The sequence below is a fragment of the Hyperoodon ampullatus genome (genome assembly GCF_949752795.1).
Source record: "Hyperoodon ampullatus genome assembly, chromosome: 6".
Classification (NCBI taxonomy): Eukaryota; Metazoa; Chordata; class Mammalia; order Artiodactyla; family Ziphiidae; genus Hyperoodon; species Hyperoodon ampullatus.
This window is the reverse complement of record NC_136919.1, coordinates 58715266-58741517: the sequence shown is the minus strand read 5'-3', so window position 1 is coordinate 58741517 and position 26252 is coordinate 58715266. Positions and strand designations below refer to the sequence as shown.

Here is a 26252-nt window from a genome sequence, read left to right as displayed (position 1 = left end):
TGCAGACACCCACATCCTACCCTACCCCAGAAACTCTTTCTACAGTAGGGTCCCATCATTTGCATTTTTTTGCACTAAATCCAAACTCAACTTTATTTTTTCGTTGTTGTTTTTTATTTTTTTTTATATTGAAGTATAGTTGATTAACAATGTTGTGTTAGTTTCAGGTGTACCACAAAATGATTCAGTTATACCTATACATGTATCTACTCTTTTTCAAGTTGTTTTCCCATTTATGTTATTACAGACTATTGAGCAGAGTTCCCTGTGCTATACAGTAGTTCCTTGTTGGTTATCTATTTTAAATATATCAGTGTGTTTATGTCAATCCCAAACTCCCAATCTATCCCTACCCCCCACCCTTCCCCTCTGGTAACCATAAGTTCGTTCTCTATGAGTCTGTTTCTGTTCTGTAAATAAGTTCCTTTGTGTCTTTTTTTTTTACATTCTGCATATAAACGATATCATATGATATTTCTTTCTCTGAGTTACTTCACTTAGTATGATAATCTCCAGGTCCATCCATGTTGCTGCAATGGCATTATTTCATTCTTTTTAATGGCTGAGTAATATTCCATTGTATATATGCACCACATCTTCTTTCTGTCATTTGTATTTTAACAAGCACTACAGGTGGTTCTGAGATCGGTGGTTCAAGGACCACCTTTTAGAAGAGCTGAGAGAGAAAAATGGGGGAAGTTTAACCTCAGAGTCGAATTAGGCACTTGCTATTTGTTCTGTTAAAAGATGTGGTAGAGACAGACAGAACTCCATGCCTGAATAACACTTAGGAATTCCAAGCACTCTCCCATCCCCATGCCTCCTTTCCAGATTCCCACCAACCCACATACTTGCACGTGGGCTAGATTTAGTTCACCCTGAGCCTGGGATTTGAGAGAGACCACCAAGTGCCCATATGTGGAGGGAGCAGACATGGTGGAAGCTAACAGACTCCAAATCTGCCAATTTTCTGGAAAAATTCTGGATGGCTAGAGGTTAAGATAACTAAGTGTGGCAACCTTGTTCATCCAGAGAACAAAGAAGCAGGACTGGACTTTGCAGCATAGCCATCAGGGGTGAGTTAGACAGTGCTTTTCAGGGCTGTATGCCAGTTGATTGAGAAAACAAGAGAACTCTGCCTTGTTTTCCCTTTACTTTCATTGCTGAGTCCATGTAGTTCGTGTGGATCTGTAATTGACTGGTTCCACCATATTGCTGCCTGCAAAAGCCACCAGAAGACAAGTATTCTAGCCTCACTCCATGGTCCTAGTGCATTACTGGCACCTGAGTGGTTTGAAAACATGACTCTTGTAGCCCTTTACTGCCAATTTATAACCTAGAAATATTTCACGTATAGAAGGCTACTTTTGGTCCCCCCTCCGAGGCTGTTAATTATGAGTTTTTTAAATCCTGTCTAATATGTCCACTCAGTTCATTATGGAGTTGCTTCTATTTGCCCACCTCACATTCGAAGACCGCATGTAACATACAACATACACTCCTCTTGGGTAAAGCCCGCTCCCCACCCCCCCAAAAAAGTTACTTCTTGTTTGTTCAAAAAGAAGAAAGTTGTCTCTCAAACCATGCCTTATCTAATCTGAGCTCTCAGCAGCATTCTACACAGGCTGAGCCCTTCTTCCGAAAAACACTTTCTTGCTGCTTTAGAAACCACACACTTGGCTTGCTTCTTACTTCTCTGGTTATTCTTTCTCAGTATCTCTGTGGATTCCTCTTCCTCTACCCACCCCTTAGCGACCCCCCTTAGGAGCCTCACTCTGTATACACTAGTGATCCTGTGGCTCCAGGACTCCACTGTATGCTGATGATTCTCCTGTATCTAGCACAGAGCAATCTCTTCTGACTCAGATGTACCGTTGTCTACTAGGCATCCTAACCCAGATGCCCCGCAAAAAGGTCAACTCAATATCTTTAAAACTAAACTCCTGAATCCTTATCTCAGTAAAGAGTACCCCCATCCATCCAACTTTCCAAGCCAAACTACAGGCATACCTTGGAGATATTGTGGGTTCAGTTCCAGATCACCATGATAAAGCAGGTATTACAATAATGCAAGGCAATTTTTTTTTGTTTCCCAGTACCTATAAAAGTTATGTTTACTCTGTACTGTGTCAGACTGTTAAGTATGTGATAGCACTGTGTCTTAAAAACCAATCTATATACTTTAATCTAAAAATACTTTCTTGCTAAAAATGCTAACCATCATCTGAGCCTTCAGCAAGTCACAGTAGTAACATCAAAGATCACTGATCATATATCACCATAACAAATATAAGAATGAGGAAAAAGTTTGAAACATTGCAAAAATTACCAAAATGTGACACAGAGACACGAAGTAAGCAAATGCTATTGGAAAAATGGCGCCAATAGACTTACTCCACGTGGGGTTGCCACAAATCTTCAGTTTATAAAAAAATGTAGTATCTGCAAAGCACAAGAAAGCGAAGCACAATAAAACAAGGTCTGCCTGTATTTCTAGATTGTTCTCGCTCTTCAGTGGCTCTTTCACCCTCCACTGGTCTCTGTTCTCACTGCCTGTACTTGGTTTACCTTTGTCAGCTCTGCATGATTGCAGCAGCCTCCTAACCCTGTATTTGCCTTCTCGAGGCCAGGGGTTGGCAAATTACAGCCAGTGGCTTTATATTTTTTTAAAGGGCTTACTAAGAATGGCTTTTAAAGGATTTTTAAAAGAGCCATTGAAATTGATCCCAGAGCTCTTTGATTAACTTGATCAGACTTAATAAGTGGTGGAGCTAGGATTTGAGCCCAGGTTACTTAAAGTGTTATTAAAGGAATGGCTTTTGCATTTTTTTTATGATGAACCTAAATTTTTTTATTTATTTTATTTTTTTTAATTAGTCATCCATTTTATACACATCAGCGTATACATGTCAATCCCAATCGCCCAATTCATCACCACCTCACCACCACCCCACTGCAGCTTTCCCCCCTTGGTGTCCATACGTTTCTTCTCTACATCTGTGTCTCAATTTCTGCCCTGCAAACCGGTTCATCTGTACCATTTTTCTAGCTTCCACATATATGCGTTAATATACAATATTTGTTTTTCCCTTTCTCACTTACTTCACTCTGTATGACAATCTCTAGATCCATCCACGTTTGTACAAATGACCCAATTTCGTTTCTTTTTATGGCTGAGTAATATTCCATTGTATATATGTACCACGTTTTCTTTATCCATTCATCTGTCAATGGGCATTTAGGTTGCTTCCGTGACCTGGCTATTGTAAATAGTGCTGCAATGAACATTGTGGTACATGCCTCTTTTTGAATTATGGTTTTCTCAGGGTATATGCCCAGTAGTGGGGTTGCTGGGTCATATGGTAATTCTATTTTTAGTTTTTTAAGGAATCTCCATACTGTTCTCCATAGTGGCTGTATCAATTTACATTCCCACCAACAGTGCAAGAGGGTTCCCTTTTCTCCACACCCTCTCCAGCATTTGTTGTTTGTAGATTTTCTGATGATGCCCATTCTAACTGGTGTGACGTGATAACTCATTGTAGTTTTGATTTGCATTTCTCTAATAATTAGTGATGTTGAGCAGCTTTTCATGTGCTTCTTGGTCATTCATATGACTTCCTTGGAGAAATGTCTATTTAGGCTCCTGCCATTTTTGCATTGCGTTGTTTGTTTTTTTAATATCGAGCTGCATGAGCTGTTTATATATTTTGGATGTTAATCCTTTGTCCGTTAATTCGTTTGCACATATTTTCTCCCATTCTGAGAGGGTGTCTTTTCGTCTTGTTTATGGTTTCCTTTGCTATGCAAAAGCTTTGAAGTTTCATTAGGTCCCATTTGTTTATTTTTGTTTTTATTTCCATTACTCTAGGAGATGGATCAAAAAAGATCTTGCTGTGATTTGTGCCAAAGAGTGTTCTTCCTATGTTTTCCTCTAAGAGTTTTATACTGTCCAGTCTTACATTTAGGTCTCAAATCCATTTTGAGTTTATTTTTGTGTATGGTATTAGGGAGTGTTCTAGTTTCATTCTTTTACATGTAGCTGTCCAGTTTTCCCAGCACCACCTATTGAACAGACTGTCTTTTCTCCATTGTATATCCTTGCCTCCTTTGTCATAGATTAGTTGACCATAGGTGTGTGGGTTTATCTCTGGGCTTCCTATCTTGTTCCATTGATCTATGTTTCTGTTTTTGTGCCAATACCGTATTCTCTTGATTACTGTAGCTTTGTAGTATAGTCTGAAGTCAGGGAGTCTGATTCCTCCAGCTCCGTTTTTTTCCCTCAAGACTGCTTTGGCTATTTGGGGTCTTTTGTGTCTCCATACAAATGTTAAGAGTTTTTGTTCTAGTTCTGTAAAAGATGCCATTGGTAATTTGATAGGGATTGCATTGAATCTGTAGATTGCTTTGGGTAGTAGAGTCATTTTCACAATATTGATTCTTCCAATCCAAGAACATGGTATATCTCTCCATCTGTTGGTGTCATCTTTAATTTCTTTCATCAGTGTCTTATACTTTTCTGCATACAGGTCTTTTGTCTCCCTAGGTAGGTTTATTCCTAGGTATTTTCTTCTTTTTGTTGCAGTGGTAAATGGGAGTGTTTCCTTAATTTCTCTTTCAGATTTTTCATCATTAGGATATAGGAATGCAAGAGATTTCTGTGCATTAATTTTGTATCCTGCAACTTTACCCAATTCATTGATTAGCTCAAGTAGTTTTCTGGTGGCATCTTTAGGATTCTCTATGTATAGTATCATGTCATCTTCAAACAGTGACAGTTTTACTTCTTCTTTTCTGATTTGGATTCCCTTTATTTCTTTTTCTTCTCTGATCGCCATGGCTAGGACTTCCAAAAGTATGTTGAATAATAGTGGCGAGAGTGGGCATCCTGGTCTTGTTCCTGATCTTAGAGGAAATTATTTCACTTTTTCACCATTGAGAATGATGTTTGCTGTGGGTTTGTCATATATGGCCTTTATTATGTTGAGGTAGGTTCCCTCTATGCCCACTTTCTGGAGAGTTTTTATCATAAATGGGTGTTGAATGTTATCAAAAACTTTTTCTGCATCTATTGAGATGATCATATGGTTTTTATTCTTCAATTTGTTAATATAGTATATCACATTGATTGATTTGCATATATTGAAGAATCCTTGCATCCCTGGGATAAATCCCACTTGATCACAGTGTATGATTCTTTTAATGTGTTGTTGGATTCTTTTTGCTAGTATTTTATTGAGGATTTTTGCATCTGTATTCATCAGTGATATTGGTCTGTAATTTTCTTTTTTTGTAGGATATTTGTCTCATTTTGGTATCAGGGTGATGGTGGCCTCATAGAATGAGTTTGGGACTGTTCCTTCCTCTGCAACTTTTTGAGAAGGATGGGTGTTAGGTCTTCTCTAAATGTTTGATAGAATTCACATGTGAAGCCAGTTGGTCCTGGACTTTTGTTTGTTGGAAGACTTTTAATCACAGTTTCAATTTCATTACTTGTGATTGGACTGTTCATATTTTCTATTTCTTCCTGGTTCAGTCTTGGAAGGTTATCCCTTTTAAGAATTTGTCCATTTCTTCCAGGTTGTCCATTATATTGGCAAAGAGTTGCTTGTAATAGTCTCTTAGCATGCTTTATATTTCTGCGGTGTCTGTTGTAACTTCTTTTTCATTTCTAATTTTATTGATTTGAGTCCTCTCCCTCTTTTTCTTGATGAGTCTGGCTAATGGTTTATTAATTTTGTTTATCTTCTCAAAGAACCAGCCTTTAGTTTTATTGATCTTTGCTTTCGTTTTCTTTTATCTATTTCATTTATTTCTGCTCTGATGTTTATGATTTCCTTCCTTCTGCTAACTTTGGGTTTTGTTTGTTCTTCTTTCTCTATTTCCTTTAGGTGTAAGTTTAGATCATTTACTTGAGATTTTTCTTGTTTCTTGAGGTAGGCTTGTATAGCTATAAACTTCCCTCTTAGAACTGCTTTTGCTGTATCCCAAAAGCAGTTGGGATCATCATGTTTTCATTGTCGTTTGTCTCTAGGTATTTTTTGATTTCTTCAGTGATCTCTTGGTTATTTAGTAACATATTGTTTAGCCTCCATGTGTTTGTGTTTTTTTCCCTGTAATTCATTTCTAGTCTCATAACGTTGTGGTCAGAAAAGATGCTTGATATGATTTCAATTTTCCTAAATTTACTGAGGCTTGATTTGTGACCCAAATGTGAACTATCCTGGAGAATGTTCCGTGCGCACTTGAGAAGAAAGTGTAATCTGCTGTTTTTGGATGGAATGTCCTATAAATATCAATTAAATCTATCTGGTCTATTGTGTCATTTAAAGCTTCTGTTTCCTTATTTATTTCATTTTGGATGATCTGTCCATTGGTGTGAGTGAGGTGTTAACATTCCCCACTATTATTGTGTTACTGTCGATTTCCTCTTTTATAGCTGTTAGCAGTTGCCTTATGTATTGAGGTGCTCCTATGTTGGGTGCATATATATTCATAATTGTTATATCTTCTTCTTGGATTGATCCCTTGATCATTATGTAGTGGCCTTGTCTCTTGTAACATTCTTTATTTTAAAGTCTATTTTATCTGATATGAGTATAGCTACTCCAGCTTTCTTTTGATTTACATTTGCATGGAATATCTTTTTCCATTCCCTCTCTTTCAGTCTGTATGTGTTCCTAGGTCTGAAGTGGGTCTCTTGTAGACAGCATATAGATGGGTCTTGTTTTTGTATCCATTCAGCAAGCATGTGTCTTTTGGTTGGAGCATTTAATCCATTCACGTTTAAGGTAATTATCGATATGTATGTTCCTATGACCATTTTGTTAATTGTTTTGGGTTTGTTTTTGTAGGTCCTTTTCTTTCCTTGTGTTTTCCACTTAGAGAAATTCGTTTGGCATTTGTTGTAAAGCTGGTTTGGTGGTGCTGAATTCTCTTAGCTTTCACTTGTCTGTAAAGCTTTTGATTTCTCCATTGAATCTGAATGAGATCTTTGCCGGATAGAGTACTCTTGGATGTAGGTTCTTCCCTTTCATCACTTTAAGTATATCATGACACTCCCTTCTGGACTGTAGAGTTTCTGCTGAGAAATCAGCTGTTAACCTTATGGGAGTTCCCTTGTATGTTATTTGTTGTTTTTCCCTTGCTGCTTTCAATAATTTTTCTTTGTCTTTAATTTTTGCCAATTTGATTACTATGTGTCTCGGCATGTTTCTCCTTCGGTTTATCCTGTATGGGACTCGCTGTGCTTCCTGGACTTGGGTGGCTATTTCCTTTACCATGTTAGGGAAGTTTTCGACTATAATCTCTTGAAATATTTTCTCGGGTCCTTTCTGTCTCTCTTCTCCTTCTGGGACCCCTATAATGCAAATGTTGTTGCATTTAATGTTGTCCCAGGGGTCTAGTAGGCTGTCTTCATTTCTTTTCATTCTTTTTTCTTTATTCTGTTCCACAGCAGTGAATTCCACCATTTTGTCTTCCAGGTCACTTATCCGTTCTTCTGCCTCAGTTATTCTGCTGTTGTTTCCTTCTAGTGTAGTTTTCATTTTAGTTATTGTACTGTTCATCTCTGTTTGTTCTTTAATTCTTCTAGGTCTTTGTTAAACATTTCTTGCATCTACTAGACCTTTGCCTCCATTCTTTTTCCAAGGTCCTGGATCATCTTCACTATCATTATTCTGAATTCTTTTTCTGGAAGGTTGCCTATCTCTGTTAAGTTTTTTTTCTGGGGTTTTATCTTGTTCCTTCATCTGGTACGTAGCCCTCTGCCCTTTCACTTGTCTATCTTTCTGTGAAAGTGGTTTTTGTTCCACGGGCTGCAGGATTTTAGTTCTTCTTGCTTCTGCTCTCTGCCCTCTGGTGGGTGAGGCTATCTAAGAAGCTTGTGCAAGTTTTGGCTTTTCGTTTTTAAAGGGTTATTAAAACAAATAAAAACTAGAATATACAACAGAGACCATAGGTGGCCCTGAAAGCCTAAACTATTTGTTATATGTCCCTTTACAGAAAAAGTGTGTGACTTCTGCCCCAGATCATTTGACATGCTACTGCCAGAGCATCTTTCTTTCAAAATTGTCCATGGTACTCCCAGGCTTAAAATTATTTTCATGTCCAGCTAGCACTTGAGGATAAGTTCCAAATGCCCTAGCATGATATACAATGCCTTTTATCATCTGATATCTGCCTGCCTCTCTTGCTTCATCTCTTACCAAATCCCCTCACTTCACCCCACTGAGCTCTGCCCTTCCAAGGTACCCACTCACTTGCTGTTTACAAATTTGCCTGGGAACTTCCAACCCACTTTGTCTATCTAATACTATCCTTCCTGACTGGAAACCTTCCCTGCAAGGCTGGGTCAGATAGCCCCCTTTGCAACTCACATGGTACCCTGTGCATAATACTCTATCTCTGCCCTACCATGTGTGTTAGAATTAGTTATTTGTTTTTCTATATTACCTTCTGGATTATGTTACTCTTCTTCAAAGGCCAATGTTTAAGAATGTATCTTATTTTCTCCACAATTCCAAGAACATAATAGACACTAGACAGATGATGAACTGATGAATGAAGGAAGGAAGAAAAGAATGGTGGATGCCAGTGATGAGGAGGGAGGTTTCCTAATGGCTGGAGACAGCATTCTGAATGGTTTTGCATAATCTGGACTTCCAGTCTCTAACGTGCAGTTATGGTGGAGTTCCACAGTGGTACCCACTCCCAACTTAACATTTCTACCTTGCCCACGTGTTCTCCCCTTGAGAAGTTTCAGGAACCCCGAGGTTCTGTGGCACAAGACTGTACAATTTGCAAAGTACTGCTATAGTGTGAATAAGTGCGAGAGTAGATATCTTATGGTATCCTGTCTCCCGTTACATCCAGGCCAAGGGATAAATCCTCCTCATCATCACCATCATCGCTAACATTTATTGAGCACTTGCTTTGAGCTATAAGCTGTTCTAAGTATTTTACAGGTGTCCATTTATTCTTACAATAACCCTTGAGGTTACTATCCCAAGTTTACAAATGTTTACAAATTGAAGCACAGAGATGTTAGATTCAGTCTGGCTCCAGGGACCCTGTTTCTTTTTATTGATTTTAACCTTAGTTGAATACATGGGCTTTCCAGTATTTTAGAAAGAAGCCATTGGGGTCAGCTAAACCTAGCATAAATTAACATGCTATCTTCTAGCCAGCTGGCTTCCAATTTGTGAGACTTTTGTTTTTATTGTGGCACATCTGTTTCAGGGAGAGCCTTTTCTTCTCTTGGTCACTCTACCTTTACATATACACCCCCAGCTGTAAAGATGCACAGTGCTCGGCACATAATAGGCACTCATAAACATTATAAATGTCACATCTGTGTTTGTGTCTCTAACCATGTATGTTTACACTGTTGATGGCCTGTGTATGTGTGTGCTTAGATAGCTCAACCACAAACAAGATGAAGCTGAACTGTTTCTTGCTTTTTGGTCACTCTGATAAATACTGAACACTTCCTGGGCCCTTCTACTCTTCACCACATTTTGAGCTGAGATTCAGGCAAAAGCTGAATTTGCATTTGGAGAGGGGGCAACCCTAGTTGAAGAATCTATGTAAATAACTCTTCCCCACATCTAATACCAGGAGGCTCATGTCATTATGGACAAATATATATGTTCAGTATTCCTACATCGGAATCCAAACTCCAGAAACAACACCTGCAAGGACACTGCTAACTTCTTTACAGAAAAGTCAGATTTTCCAAAATTGCCACAGGGAGCTGGGTTACCAAACTGGGAAGGAAAGCTGCATGAAGATTGATCCTATCCTCTGAGAAGGATCTAAACACTGCTGATAGCCCCACAATAGGGCAGGGAAGTCCCTGCTTGCTACACAACACCTTTGGTCCAAGAGTGAGCTGGTAGTCACATACTCCTCATAACTCAGCTGGTAGAAGTCTTAAAGCATTTAAACAAGGCTTTCCTAAAAGTTATGGGTTTTTTCAAAGGAATGCAGATGAACATAACGAAGAATATGAAACTAGATACTTGGAAGAAGATACTGATTCCTTCTTAGGGATGGAGAAGCAGCTCACAGGTGCCATTCCATCTATATGGAACCCTAGGGAACAGGCTAACGCCATGGAGTTTCTGCCTTTTAATCCCTAAGCTGGTCCCTGCCTTCCTTCTATTGTGTGTCTGGGTACACCCACCTCACTCCCCCACCCCCTTGGTCAAGAGGAGCAACCTAATGGTATATCAGTTAACCCTGGGGACAGTCGACAGTGGTGGAGGACAGGAAGGCTAGAATCACAGCATCTTAGTTCTACCACGTAGTAGCCACATAAGTCTAACCTCTCTGAACCTTGGTTTTCTCATCAGTTAAAACGATCATACCCACCCTGCATAAAAGTGGAGTGAAGAACAGAAATATTATCTGTAAAGTGCCTGGCACACAGTGGATACACATTTGACAGTATAATTGTCACTTAGAGATGAGACCAGTGTAACACACCATCTTCCAGGATGTCACAAAATTAGGAGTTTTACTCTTATTTTGAGGAACCCCTGGGCAGTTGTTCAAAGAATAGCACTAGAAAGGTGTCTAGGAAAACACAGTGTGATTGAGAATTATCAGCCTAAATCCAGACAACAGGAGAGGATGCTTATACTCTACTGACAGTTTTTTGCTGACATTTCTGATCTGGTAGGACAGAGAATCGGTATGTTCTAAGTGTTTATACTTCCCAGACAGCTCTGGACAGTGTTCCAAAGTGGTGTTGAGTAGGAGATGAATTAAGGAGTATTTGGAAGGCTTTAGCTTGGGCAATGCAGAGTATCCACAAATGGAAACTTCTTAGAATGGAGGAGAGAATCAGATGGAAAATGCCTCCAGGGTCAATTTCAGAACCACAGTTGCGAATAATGCTATATGTAAAAGTTCATAAGCACATGAAATGCAGTTTCCAAGTTTGTAGATAATATAAAAACTGGAGGCTGGGCAGTTAGGGAGGGAAGAAGAAACCAGTTTCAATTTGGTTTGGCTTGTTTCCTTTATAGAGCTAAAGGAAATGGGGAGGACAAATGTTTCTCCCTGTTGAAAAGTGTAAGAATAGCAAGTCAGAGAAAAAGGAGCCATCCCAGTAAATACATAAGCTTAGCCAAAAAAAAAAAAGTATAGAAGATCAATGCAAGGTCACAGAAATGACTAGCATGAATCAGACAGCAGAGAACATTAGAGGACATCAGTGACAACCAGAGACAATCAGTGACAACCAGCCACTGCCCACTCTCTGAAAAGCTAGAGGGTCTCAAAAGATCCCCCTAGCAGTTAATTTATTCTTCCTAGAAAAGTGGTCCTAGCAAATAGCAGTTCTGAAAAAGTGGTTAACATTTTCGTATAAATGAGGAAGATCCTGAAACAAACCAAAAACGAAAGTGCTTCCATGTTCTAGGTCAGGGTCAGCAAACTTTTCTTGTAAAGGGCCGGATAGTAAACATTTTAGCTTTGCAGGCAATCCCGTCTCTGCCTCAACCACTCAATTCTGCCAACGTAGAGTAAAAGCAGCCATAGAAAGTTCTTAATCTGCTGTGGCCGCATGCCAATAAAACTTTATTTACAAAAGCAGGTGGCAGCCGACTGGAGTTTGGTGATCTCTATTCAAGGTAAACAGGGAATCCAGTCAGAGTCATTTCATGCAGAGGTCTGTAGTTTGAAATGAATTACCCAGCAGGCAGATAGAACTACTCATATTAGCAAATGCAAGACTTTATGATTTTCTTAAGAGAAGGAAGCTGAAGGGTTTGGCAGAAAGTATTAGGACAGTGTTAAGAGTGTGTGGTTAGGTGACCTTTCCCATTCCAAAAATATTTTCTATACTTCCACCTGGAGCAGTCATGGAGCTTCCGGCATTAAATAGCTTTTAGTTGCAATTAAATTAAAAACAGCCAAGGTTAAAAAAAAAAGTTGCCCTCACCAAATGGTGATACAGAACTCTTCATGAACCTCAAATCTGTTCCCTAAAATATCTGTACAGAACAAAGCTCTCCCTTGCAAGTCTCTGGGCTACTATATTTTTTAGTTTTGGAAAAAAATGCTTGCTCGCGGAGGACGTCTTCTCACAGCATTCTTTCTGTCCTCCAGCTTCAAGCTACTTAAAATCCAGAATGTTCTTGTTAGTGACTGTCCATTTCCCTGAGTAACTACAAATCTTCGCACAACTTACCCCCAACCCAAAATAAAGCCAAACCACAGGCCTTCCTATTAGGCCCCAGTGGATGCTTGAATAGAGTCCGTTTTTTTAAAAGGTCAAAGGTCATTCCCCATTCCTGATTCCCTGCACCAGCTGAGCGAGCTACTTAACTTCTCTGAGCTTTTGCATCCTCTCTAAAATGTGATGATAATATCAATCTAGTAACATGATAGAATAAAAAACTGTATAAAATTTGTCCACTTATCTACTAGATACCTGTTCCCACCCTCCCTTTGTGGTAGATTTGATTATCCTAATCTTAGGAATCCCTAAGCAGAAAAAAGAAAAAAACAAAAACAAATCTGCATTTCAGGGTAAGGAAAAGACCTCAACATGTCCCCCTAGGAGTTGGGAGCTGACGTTCTTTGCACAGTACCCCTTAACTTACTCGCTTCTAAGCGCACTTTTTTCCAATTTTTATTCTTTTACTCTTATTTCTATACTTTTTTGCAATTGCAGAATTCTGGCTTTTTTTCTTTTAAGTGTTCTAAGATTTCAGTATTTGGTTCATAGTGTTAAAACAGTTATGGAAACAACTAGTTGTCCTTATCCCAAGATTCCTGAGTCAAGAATGGAATTGAGGCAGCTGCCAACCCAGTGTGCCATGTGGCCTCAGTCCTCTCCTCCTCTTTCCCATCCCCAGGGCTGCCACCAAGGTAAACACACTGGGGCCCATGCCCCACTCTCTCACAGGGCAAATGCCTTACCACCTGGCCATGGCCCTGACTTATGTTTTTTTTCTTGAAAACGCTACATTTCTCAGTCATTTACCCATGTCAAAGCAGCTCCTCACAACGTCCAGAATACATAGGTTCAGACATGAAGAGTGAATGATGATGGCAATGGTGATGTCGACAACAACAACCAAATAATAATAGTAACCTGCACTTCTGTAGTATTTACTATGTCAAGTACTTTTCTGTGTTCTTGAAATACCCGAACTCATGTAGCATATTCACAACAACCCTAGGTTGGTGCAGTAATTCTCCTCATTCTATAGATGAGAAAACTGTGCCACTGAGAAGTAAATTACTAGTCCAAGGTTACAAAGCTACTGTGTGGTACAGCTGGGGTTGGGACCCAGTCACCGTGACTCTGGAGTCTGTGCTCTTATCCAGTGTGCTATATTGTCAAAATGATCATTTTCAGCTCCATTGCTTTGGAGGTCACTAAATAAGTCTTTATTAAGTATTTATTCAGCATGCCAGCACTATACTGAATACTGAAGAGAGAACTATGAAAGAAGTAGGAGTCCCAGCCCTTGAAGTATACATTTACAATCTAACTGAAGGAATGAGATGTTGTAGAATGGAAAGGGCTTTGTAGTACAATTTAAAACCACTCTGGAAGATCAGGAAGGGAAGGGATTCTTGTGGACTGTGGTAACAGGAGGTTGGACTTGAACTTACTCTTAAGGGATGGGGAGAATTTGGAAGGACCAACAGGAGGAGGAAGAACATGAACTCTGTCCAAAACTAATGACAAGGAGAGTCAAAGAGGCCATCTTGAATGGAAAGACAAGTTTGTGTTGGGATGTGGGACAGATAAGTTTGAAAAGATGAGGAAGACACTGTTCTAAAAAGAAAGGATGTACCTATAATTTCTAGGTTCTAGTCGTGTGGTGAGACCTAAAGGGTTTAAGAATGATTTGTTAGGGTGAGAGGCCTGAGATGGTACATCATGGCCGATGTAACAAATGGGTATTTCTGTGCCCAGAGCTTGAAATGTTCCTCTGACAACTGGAAATTCCAAGGAGGACTTTCAAGACGGTAATGTAGGTTACCCACACCTGTACCATCAAAAATTACTAATTTACTAGATGTATCTGATGCTTAAGCTGATAGTTTTTTACTTAGAAAACAGTAAGACACTGTTTCTTAGAAATAGGTCCTCAGAAACAGTAAACTCACTCCTTTATTTGATCCTCACAAGAACTCTCTGAGGTGTTATCCTCAATTTGCAGAAGGGGGCTTCCCTGGTGGCGCAGTGGTTGGGAGTCTGCCTGCCGGTGCAGGGGACGCGGGTTCGTGCCCCAGTCCAGGAGGATCCCACGTGCCGCGGAGCGGCTGGGCCTGTGGGCCATGGTCGCTGAGCCTGCGTGTCCGAAGCCTGTGCTCCGCAACGGGAGAGGCCACAGCAGTGAGAGGCCCATGTACCGCAAAAAAAAAAAAAATTTGCAGAAGGAAGTTAGAGGCTCGCAGAGCTGAAAGGCTTGCCCAGGAACACCACGTGAGTCTATGTCTCTTGACTGAAGTCAGGAAGCCTTCCCCTCTACCACAGTTTCACATGGTTGGTTGTGGGCATGACTTTGAGAGGTGAGCCTGTACAAGACAGTGGTGTCACCATGGAGCCAAGGATTTAGAAGGCATCATGATGTCACCCCACACACAGGATTGCTAGAGCCTTTCCTCTAGACACCCAGAGCAGCCTCCTTTTCAAATGAGAGTACCTTCTGACTATGCATTGCAAATGCAGAGGAGAGAATTCCACCACAAGGAGCTTGTGCTTGGTAGGACTGGCCCACGAGCACTTTGTCCATATCCTACTCGTTTGGACAACAAGGGCTTCACTTGTGTAACTAAAACAATTATCTGTATTCTCTCAAGTTGTCTTTAATTTGTAGAATGCTTGAGAAGACAAGCTGTCACAAAGAAGCTTACAAGTAAAGGCCACGAGAAAAGCAAAACTGTGCTTTCATTTTCTAGCTAAAAATAATGACCAAAGAAATAAAGCAGTAAGTTTTAGCCTAGTAAACCAAAAGGGATTGTGGGTATGGGAGAAAAGCAGAGAGTATTAATATACCTAATATGACCACAGTACTATTTGCTATGTATGTCTTAATTATGCCCCAATCCACGTCCCCTCATCCTCTAATTCCATAAATTCCAAAACAACCCCGAGAAATCTTTCTGGTTTTGTTTGGAAAGCAGCAGTATGTTTCTGTGCCTGTGCATTCTAAAACAGGCCTGTCAAATTTGAAACCTAAATTCAAGCTGACAGAAGTCAGCTACCAACAAATTAAGTTAAATTAATAGAGTTGATGCCTGAAATACAAAGAAAATGTTTTTTACCCCAGGAATCTCTCTCCGTATATGCCAGGCTAGATAGAGAGACTAAAGCAAACCTCAGTCTCCAGCAAGCACTTTCCTTTGCCTTGTCATGTTTCCTAGAGAGTCCTGCATGGGAAGCCTCTCCAGAAGTATTGTTCCCCCTAGTGGCAGCCTCCAAACTCCATCTACCAATTTTATGGGCATATTAAAGACCTGAGAGATTGGAAAAAAGTGCTGGAACAAGAAACCCTATTTCAAATCCCTACTCGCACACCAAATAATTATGTACCTCCTTGAGCTAAAGAGTTCAGTTTTATGACTAGAAACAATTTCTAAGTATACACAATAAATGAGAAATTCAGATTTTGTCCCATGTAGATTTTACCTTAAGACAATATTTAAGACGGATTTATGAAGGCAAATATTTTAGCTTCTTTATCTTTGTATACATTTTACAGAATAGAAGAATATATGAATGCTAAATTTTGAGATCTAGATTCCTTTTTTTCCCATTCCCATTATTCCCATCTTAGTTCAGACCCTCATGGCTTTGTGCCCAGTGTGATGGAGCTCCCCCTTCTCTTCACCAACTTTGTGGGAATTCTTTTCCAGGCTTCGTACGGGCAGGAAGCATCAAGGCTCACTCAGTAGCACCGGTGCCTGGAGGAACTGATGCAGCTATAAAAGCTAACCACCACCTAAAAAAAGTTACATGTGTCGGGCCCAGTGTGGGAGTGGGATTTACAACTCCCTGCATGAGATCAGGCAGGTGCAGTAGTTCTACGGGAAGAAAAAATGATCTGAATATACAGAGCTAATAAATTGTCTGGCGGGGGGATATTGGCCCATATCATGAGCCCCTCTCCCTTTCTTCCTCACAACCTTTTCATCCCCTGTCCTTCCTCACATTTAATTCTTCATTCAGGGTGTCCAACATTACCAACAGAAGGGTCATTGGAAATACCAAAAGGTGGTCTGCAGCTTCCTTATATACCTCATTTTAACTGTTCCTTCTGCTGGATAAGAAAACATACTTCAACTGGGGTTTAGAACGTGATAAGCTGAAATGTAGAAAAAAGAAGGGATTTGCCAATGGTAAAACTTAGAAACTAAATCAAGTTCAGAAGACCTGTCTTCTAGTCTTGTGCTCTAAATGTTCACTTCAAGAACCCCTTCTGACAGGGCTCTGATAGGGAAGGAACTATGCCAACAGACTTAGGAATTTAGCAACTCTTAATCCCTGCCTTTTGAAGATGGTAAAACTGATTAATGATCCACTAAGTTCAGTCATCATAAATTGTCAGTTCTAATGAAATTTGGTTAAGCCTGCTTTCAATATTCCCGTTTGGAAATTCTTTTGGAGGCATCCATGTTCCTGGGACATCATAAAGATTTAAATCATTAAGTCAATGTTTCATTTTTTTAATCTAAAACAGCCTGAACACCTGAAAAGATTTAGCAATGATACTATGATGCATCTATTAAGATTCCTACAAAACAACAGTGATATTATTACTTAAATATTGTATGGCTTACTAAAGATAAGCAAATTATATAATCATCTTTCTCTTACTAGCTCTTTGAAATAAACTAAGCAGTTAGTATGTAATTGTTGACTTTGAGAGAAAACACCTAATATGGGTGAATGAGTGAATGAATGGGTGGATGAGTTCTATCACAATGTCTCGTAGCCTCTCTGTCATCCCCAACAAAGTTGCAGCTCTAGTTCAATGCCACAGAAGCTAGACTGTCCCTGTAATAGCAGTGATGGTCTGGAATGGCACTGAATCAAACACAAACCATCCAGAAACTTCCCTTTAGGTGAGATTTTCTATTTCCTTCCCTATGTATGGGCTATGGCTATGTATAGGCAGTTCAGTTTTATCTGAACTGCCCATACATAGCCAAATTGAAGAATGACTGATGTAAGCCTTGCTTTTTCTCTCTCCTGCCTTTCCTCCAAAAGGAGGTAAGAAAAAGCAAAGCAAGAGGTCCACGGCCAGAAGCAGAGCTGGGAGACTGCTGCTGGGACAGGAGATGTGACTCCTAGTCTTAATTTCACCACTAAGTCTTGTGAGTTCCCTGACCTTTTCATGATTTTTTTTTCCCTTTCCTGAAAAATGACCCCTTGTCTTCTTTCTTCCTCTGGATGGATGTTAACATGATATTAGGTGAACAGTTCTTGGAGCCTTTGGAAATCAGAGAGGTGGAAATAATCACAAAGATGGAAATGACTGACTGCAGGAACCCCAAAGCCACCGCTAAATCATTTCTGTGCTATTGAATGATTTATTGACCTAAGGCCCTGCCAGGTCTGACACTGGATCTCTGAAGTTCCCATCCATTCCTCCACCCAACCCTTCTAGATTCCCACCTCCACATACACACTCTAGTTATCATCAGCCTCATCAAGACATCAGCTTCAAGTCATCATTAGACATTAATCCGCTTAACTGCCATCATGTCACAGGTAGTTCTTAGAAATGGCATGAATCTAGAAAAGAAAAAATAGTAGACTGAGAGAGGAGTGGATTCTGAGTCTCATGGAAGGTACTCACAATCTGATTCTTATAATTCTTTTCAGGTAAAGTATCTGAACTATGTGGTGATTATTCTGGAATTTTCTCTACCATGACCCTGAAGGGCAGGCTTTACCTTCATTCTGCTGGCACCTTCACTACAAAGAGCCCTCTGCCAAGCATTGTGGGAAATAAAACAATAAGGTCTAATTTCTGTGCCCAATGATATTTACAGACTAATGAAGGCAATAGAATTGAGATACAGTTACACATACAATTTCCTTCAAACGTGTGCATCAAGATCCTCTCGTTAGTATTCAATTTGGCTGCTTCTCTCCCACCTCCGAGCCTTAACAGATGCCTTTCTCCGTATCCGGAAGCTCTGTCTACTTTCCACCATCCAGCCAAGCCCCACTCCTCCTTTATAACTTTGCTTTTCCTGAAGAAGCCTTCCCCAAATCCATCTGCAGCATTCGTTCTAGCATCTCCTCTCACCCCCGCTGTGTGTGTTACGTGTATTCAGCACACATATGCTGCCTGCTCCAACTGTTAGCATTTAGTCCAAGTAATCAACAAATTGCATGAGCAATCCAAAAGCTCCTTATTTGGGCTTGCTAACAGAATCACACCCATCAAAGTGGCAAGAGAGGCTGGTTTCCTGAGTGTCACTGTGGCTGGTTTGTGCCTGTTGTTAAAACAGGGTTCTGACTACCCCTGAGGTTCCTTCCAGCTTTACCAATATCCAATGCCAAAAAGGAGTCAACAGACCTGACCGGGCCTACATTTCTTTTCTGTTGCTCCAGGATTCTTCTACAGCCAGATGATTCCTTACAGATCCTGGCCCCCGTGGAAGCTGATGTGGGTTTCTACACTTGTAATGCCACAAATGCCTTGGGATATGACTCTGTCTCCATTGCCGTCACATTAGCAGGTAATGTGGAAATCCCTGTTCAATTCAGAAACCGTTGACTGGTGCCTACAATGTGCCAAGCAGGCCCAGGGACACAGACATAAGTGAGATCCATACCCTGCCTCCGGAAGTTTATAATCTGTAATTGTAATCAAATAGAGATAAAGTGTACTATGAGATAGAATGAAATAAGTGCTGATAACCAAAGAGGGTGCAGTTTCACTCTACCTGAGAGGTCTTAGACTTGGAGTAGAATTTTGATAAACAGAGATGCAGGAAATACTCCAGGCAGAGTGAACATGAGCAAAGGAGATGTATACAAGTAAGTAGCCTGTTGGGGAACATGAATCATGACCTAAGATCATTGAATGATCTTTTCATTTCTCCTCCGTCCACCTGTTGCAAAGAAGACTTGAAGACCTGGGTAGTTGGAATTCTGTGGCTGTGGGTTGGAGCACAAGTGTTCTTCTCTGTGACTGTTTATTTCAACCTTTTGGTCTAATACACCTGCCTACACTTCACCTTTATCCATAGAGGTTAGGCAAACCATTCTACACATAGCAACTTCAGAAAATTGCGATTCAGAGTACCATGTCTCCCAAGGTTGTGGTCTCGTAGTAAGGTACCCTTATAAAACCTCTCTTACATAGGACAGATCCTTGCCTTTGAAACTGAAAGAGACCTTAGATACCAGCTAGACCGGAGGCCTCAGTTCTCAGAGGCCAGGCAACCTGAGGTCACATAGCCGCTCAGCTGGTGGCAGGGAAAAAGGGAACTGAGGTCTCCTGACCCCCAGATCATTGTTCCTCCTTCTCCCCACTTCTGCTACCAACCCGGGCTCCCTTTCCTCAGATCTGGGCCGCGCAGCCTTTGTGGCGGTGTGTTGCATGTGTTTGTATTTATTCTTTTCCATTGCCGCTCCCATCAGATGATTCAGTAGATGCTAGAAAAGCCGACATCACCCCACACTGACCTCATCCGTCCACGCCGGGATTATGTTGTCACACTGTTCTCCAGTCACACATGCTACTCCCTTGCATATCTGTTTAGCAACAGTATATCTACCCCATGACCTAAGGCTGATCTGGGAAGGGACCTTGAGCGGGACGCTTTGCAGAGAGGATGAAAGTCAACAAAGAATAAGGCGAGCTAAGGGGCCCTGGGGTGGATTACAGACTGATATTAATGCCTATTTGTGTGTGTGTGTGTGTGAATAGAACATTTGCTTTGCTCCTAATGTATTCCAGTCACAATCTTTATGCCCCTCTTCGTTATACAGAGTCCAGATGCTCGGCACCCGTCTGGTTAATTCTCTTGTGCCTTACCCCCTCCCATCTGCCTTGGCCAGGGCACTGCTGACACCCTTCCAACTGCTGGCAAGTAGGGCTCTTACAGGATTAACTCTCTTGTTTATATTTATCCAGATACGGTTCAGCTCTGTCACAGACTAAATACCCTTTGTTCACCTGAATTTAATACGATTCACGGAAACCTGTCTGGAATTAAGCAAAGCAATTGTAACATCAGGCTTGTCTTCAGCTCTTTGAAGAGGAGCTATTGGAGGCTGCCAAAATATTCAAAGCCAGGGAAGAAAGAGAGCAGCCAGAGAGGCACCGGGGGAAAGGGAGAAAAGGAGCTGAGTGATGAAGTAGTTCACGCACACCACACCCAGGGCTTAGGAAGCTGCATCCATGGGCTTCAGTGGTGGGGTTTGTTCAGGTCTGCTAGCAGATCTGTCAAACGGTCCCTCTGAAAGGTAAGGCCCAAAATGGATACGCTGCTTTCAGACTGTATTTGTGTCTTTACCTGGGATTATTGTCTAGCCTGGTGTCAACGTCTGCACTTACAGTTTTAAGTGACTCACACCCTCTGCCAAATAATACTGACGAAGAGCAGCAAGTTAGACCCGAGTTTTGTGATTCGTGACGCTTACAGACTAGTGAAGGCAATAGATGCATGCGTGACTACCTCGAATGCAGAGACAGTTACAGTCTCCTTCAAAGGTACCCCGCATAGGCGTATAAGATAGAACCTAAATATAACGTAAATGGGTGCGGGGTGGCGGTTTGCAGGGGATAGATGTGGCGCATTTCTAAATCTTATTACCAGTTATACTGTTCATTAACCGTGTGACCTCGAACAAAGTGTATAACCTCAAGTCTTTATTCTCAGCTGTAAGAGTGAAATTAATCCTATTTTACAGGATTGTTGTGAGGTTAAATAAGATTGCACGTGTGAAAAAGCCCTTAGCCCAATGTCAGGCACATAGTTCACACTCAGTAAATGTTTCCTTTTCTTTCTCTAGCTCTCCTAAAATGAAACGCATCCTGCAAACAATTTTAAAATGTGTAAAACATTAGCCCAACTTTGCTTCCACGTATTTTCCACTGTAAGTCTTCACACTGAAAATTTTCAAGTACGGACTTAGGATTTACCTCGTGGTAAATCTCAGTGCTCCTGTGCTTTTAAAGACATTGTACAGTTTTTTCTGGTTTTTTTTTTTTTTTTCTTTTTTGGTTTTTTTTACGTTGACTTCAATATAAATGTAGGCCAAAAGGAAAAACAAGAGTTTTCTTGAGGCTCAAGCACTCAGGTATCTCCATGATTTTATAAGAAATGTGTGGATTTTGGCCTTGCCTACACACCCGAATCAACCAGATGCAGGGAAATTTGTTCATAGTAATTCACAAGAGCAGGCATAGCATGGCAGTTAAGCCTGCAGGCTCTGGAGCCTCATGGTCTGGATTTGAATCCTGACTCTGTCACATCCAAGCTACATAACCCTGAGCAGCTTCTTTACACTCTCTGACTCGGTTTCTTTATTTGTCATATGGTGATAATAATAGTGTTTGACTCAGAAGGTTCTTGTGGAGATTAAATGCCTTCATCATGTAAAATGCTTATAAGTATGCCTAGCATGTAGCAAGCACTCAATACTCGTCAGCTCTTATTATTATTGTGAGGATAAAACAAAAGCCAGGTTATTTTTACAGTAGGGGAAATTCCTTTTCCGAGACCAGAATTCTCACAAACCCTTTGTAGGGCACCTCACTCTAATGTCTCAGCATCTCAATGTCAAGGGGGAAGCTGAATTAGCTATCTGAAAAGCGGTTGGAGCGCCTGGGTCCAGAGCAAGGGAGGTGGCTACACGAGGAACATTTCACATGAGCCAGAGGAAGGGAGGTCTGGTGAACCCTCCCTGGCCCATAATTGGACCTCTCCTGTTGAGTTGCCCCATCCTCTGAGTTGAGTGTGTTGTCAGTTCTGCTTCTTAGGTTCATTGTAGGTCCGTCGGTACTCTCTACACAGTTTTTGCTTAAACATATAAACACCATTTAGTTTTAGACACACCAAACCTTCCTTGCTCTGCCCTGTTTGAGCCTAAGATATTGTCTTTAGAGCCCTTTGCTTCTCTCCAGACTCATCAGTATGTGTTGATTTTATGTTTTAAGTCCCAAAGGTTTGAGAGTACTTTGCGAGTATGTCTCAGCGTGGAGATGGCTGACGTTTCCCTGGTTCTGGAAACTCACAGCCATGTAGACCCAGTGGCACAAAATTCCCCTCTGTCCTAAACTGACTTAATTGGATGCCTGTTTCACTGCTCAGCAGGTAAATGAGAGGGGAGGGTAGCAGGGGCTAGGGAGGAGTATAAGAATGTCACCAAAATGTCACATGCCTAACATGTTGAAGAACTGATTACTTTGTGTGCAGTTATAAACACAGGTAAAGAAGAGTTTCTGGTGTGTGCAAAGACAGGCACTAAGATTGGAGAGCCATCTTGACTAGTCAGATTCAGCACTCAGCCAGAGTTGCTCAGAAGGCTTCCAGATCTGAATGGTGTAGGCAGCGTTTTGAAGGAAAGCAGTAGTTTCCTGGTAAATTGCTTCAGTCTGGATCAGTGGAGGGGAGCTTTACTCACCAATGCAGATGAGGCTTGTCCAGGTGTAAGCCATTGATGAGGTCATAGCCATAAGGGAAACGTTTTCGGTTGTCATTGATTTTATAAGATCACAAAAGAGATACTGTAAGGCCTGCTTGACATCATCAATGGAAAATGAGAAGAAGATGGGGGCTGAGGGATGAGTGTATCTTTCATTGAAAGGAGAGAACCCAGATGAGCTCATCCAAAGCTTTCACAGGAAAAGAGAGACAGAAAATATTCCTCCCTTCCTGGCATGTTTTTCTGTGTTTTTATGAGTTGAATAGCTGACACATATTGTGTCTAATAAAGAGATCACAGAAACCTCACTGGGAAAATAAAAGTAAAAGGCAGTTGTTGTTGTTTTTAATTCTTCTTTCTCGGCCCCCTCCTCATGATTTAGTAACTGCAATAAAAGACAAGCCGTTTTGTAAGCTTTTCATAACGTAAGTCATTTCAAATTGGCATTTCTGAATTTTTCATCCAGCCATTGTTAAGCAGAGGAGGATTTTGCTTCATAGAGAGTTAGGCTCAGAGAAGGGTTGGTCACCAAGAGGAAAGACCGACAAAGGAAGGTTTGTCCCAGTATACTAGATCAGAGGGAAAGGCACACAAGTTTGGCTGTCTTCCTAGTGGTGCTCTGAGCAACAGGGTAATGGCCACTGACTGATTCAAGCTGCCATCAAGGGACTTCATTGTCTAATACAATACCAGGTAACCAAGTTCCTTAAGTTTTCCTCAGTATGTATAGATGTGTAGCATGCCCACTAAAGAGGCCTAGCTTTTAGAGAATTCAGGTAAACTGGATGAGAGTATAGCAGGAAAATCCAACTTACTCTGCTCCCCAGTAGACTAGAGGAAACAGACAAGGAAGTACAAATGATCTAGGCTAACCCATCGCACATCCTGAAAAAGCAATTCCCACATCTGTCCAATGGAATGAAGGAGGGATGGGTGGTTGGACACATAGTGGGTACCATATCCCTTGTTGTTTCTAGGAGAGGCTGCAACATCATGCAGCTGTACTGGGTATGGGGTCCCTCGTCTAGGACTCTGCAGTGGAACATGCAAAAGAAGTTAGGTCAGCACCACTTGCTGCCTTAGTGTCCTGGGGAGTTGTCAACTTCAACTGAATAATCAGAAGAGGTAATGGCAGTAACCTGAGTAACCTGACATGCTGGCATTGGCAAAAATATCTTTAGGGAATGGTGATTGAACCAAGGGAGGAGAAGGAAGCCATGCAGCCTGGGGATGTGCAAGAAAGGGCAGTCTAAGCCCTACCAACTTCCTTAGATCCTAAGGGCCCTGCAATATTGATACCAAAGGCACACCAACTAAACAGAATCACAAAGGTGGAGAAATACCAAGTCCTTCTCATTTTTTCGTGCAAGATAATGAATTAGTAGTCACATTGTGGACACTGACTCATCAAGAAAAGGTTAAATTTGGTTAAAACTGTTTTATCAGCTTTATTGAGGTATAATTTACATCCCATAATATTCACCCATTGTAAGTGTTCAATTCAGTGATATTTTAGCAAATTTTTTAAGTTGTGTAACCATCACAGCAAGCCAAGGTTATTGTTTGCTAAAAACTCCATGGAGGTATAATTCATATACTATACAAGTCAACCATTTAAAGTTTATAATTTAGTGGCTTTTAGTACATTCAGAGATGTGCATCCATCGCCACACTCAATTTTAGAACATTTTCATTATCCCCAAATAAACTCCATACCTCCTAGCCATCACTCCCCAATGCCCCCATTTCCTCCAGCCCTAGGTAACTACTAATATGCTCTGTCTTCATAGATCTGCCTATTCTAGACACTTCAAATAAATAGAGTAATGCATGGTCCTTTGTTACAGACTTAGCATAATATGTTCAGGATTCACGCATTTTGTGGCACGTATGCTGCATTCCTTTTCATGGTGGAATAATATTCCATGGTATGAATATACCACATCTTCCATTTGTCAATTGATGGACATTTGGGTTGCTTCCAGGTTTTGGCTGTCATGAATAATGCTGCAGGGACCATTCATGTGCAAGTTTTTGTGTGGACATGTTTTCATTTCTCTTGGGTATACCTACCTAAAAGTAGAATTGCTGGATGTGTGGCACATGTATGTTTAACTTTTTAAGAAACTGTCAACTATGTTCCAAAGTACCTGCCCCATTTTATATTTCCATCAGCAGTGTATGAGGATTCCAGTTTCTCCACATCCTCACCAATGCTTGTTACTGTCTATTTTTTTAATTACAGCCATCCTCCTGGATGTAAAGTGATAATTCATTGTGATTTTAATTTCCATTTCCCTAGTGACTAACAATGTTTTCACATGCTTATTAGTTGTTTATATATCTTCTTCGTTGGAATAGTAACTTTGGTGATAAAGACAGTACATATGGCCTGTGTATTAGTTTTTTATTGCTGCCCTAACAAATTACCACAAGCTTAGAGTCCTAAAGCAACACAAATATATTATCTTACAGTTCTGTAGGTCAGAGTCCAGTACAGTCTCACCAGGATAAAATCAAGGTGTCAACAGGGTACACTCCTTTCTGTAAACTCCAGGAGAAAATGCTTTCCCTGTTCATTTGGATTGTTGGCAGAATTTAGGTCATTGCAACCTACGACTATGGTGCCTGTTTTAACTGAGTGTCATTCCCAGGTTCTAGAGGCTGCTGCATTCCTTAGTCCTCTTCCTCCATCTTCAAAGCTAGCAGTTGGGGGTTGAGTCTTTCTCATGTTGCCTCTCTCTGACAAACTCTTCAGTCTCCCTCTTTCAATTTTAAGAGCTCAAGTGATTAGACTGGCCCACCTAAATCATCTAGGATAATCTCCCTATTTTAAGGTCAGTTCATTAGCAACCTTAATTGCAGGGAATTGCAACTTTAATTCCCTTTTGTCATGTAGTATAACATAGTCACAGATTCCAAGGATTAGAATGTGGACAGCTTTTGGGGGAGGGGGGGCGGTGCATTATTCTGCCTACCACACCCTGTCTGAAGGGCACAGCTCATTTTCATCTTACTAATGTCAAAGGAAAACACAAATCTAATGTTGGTAGACCTTCCAATTTTTGCATATAAGCCAAACCAAAACACACACGCACGCATGCATGCACACACACATGCCTTTTGTTTTTACTCTCTCCACTTTTTTCCTAAGCCCAAATAAGTCAAATTTTTAAAAAATTCTTTCCAGACCAAACATGTCAGTGGTCTGCACATAGCCTGGAGGCTACCAGTGCCCTCTGGTTAAATCATCCATTTTCTATATTCTCTGCTCATATATTACACCTCATTTCCCAGTATAGTCAAGAGTGTTACTAAAGTGTAATAATTTATTTTATTAGATTACACTAAAACCATGTAATGATTTGGATGGGAGAGAAATATTTATTTTTTGACTACTCCTAAAAAGGAAACTTATTGTAACAATAGAATAGGTAAGAAAGATTTTAGGGAAAGTATTTGCCTCATTACAAAACTTAGAGCAGATTTAGAACTATAAACTTGTGTCCTTATTGTAAACACAGGGGTTTTAAATAGATGCACACTTGGGTCTTTTTTTAGATCTAAAAGTTCTATGAATCTCTTACATACAAATAAAGTACAGCAA

At 40.7% G+C, this 26252-nt stretch overlaps 1 protein-coding gene across 2 annotated transcripts in view; it reads left to right on the top strand.

Moving 5' to 3' along the window:
* ADAMTSL1 (ADAMTS like 1) overlaps positions 1-26252 on the top strand; it is a gene marked incomplete at both ends in the record, with an annotated part of 469161 nt that overhangs the window by 306162 nt on the left and 136747 nt on the right. For both annotated transcript variants that reach the window (XM_079706140.1, XM_079706139.1), the window contains one exon: positions 18599-18726. In XM_079706140.1, coding sequence (XP_079562266.1) covers positions 18599-18726 — 128 coding nt within the window. The remainder of the gene's footprint in view (positions 1-18598; positions 18727-26252) is intronic.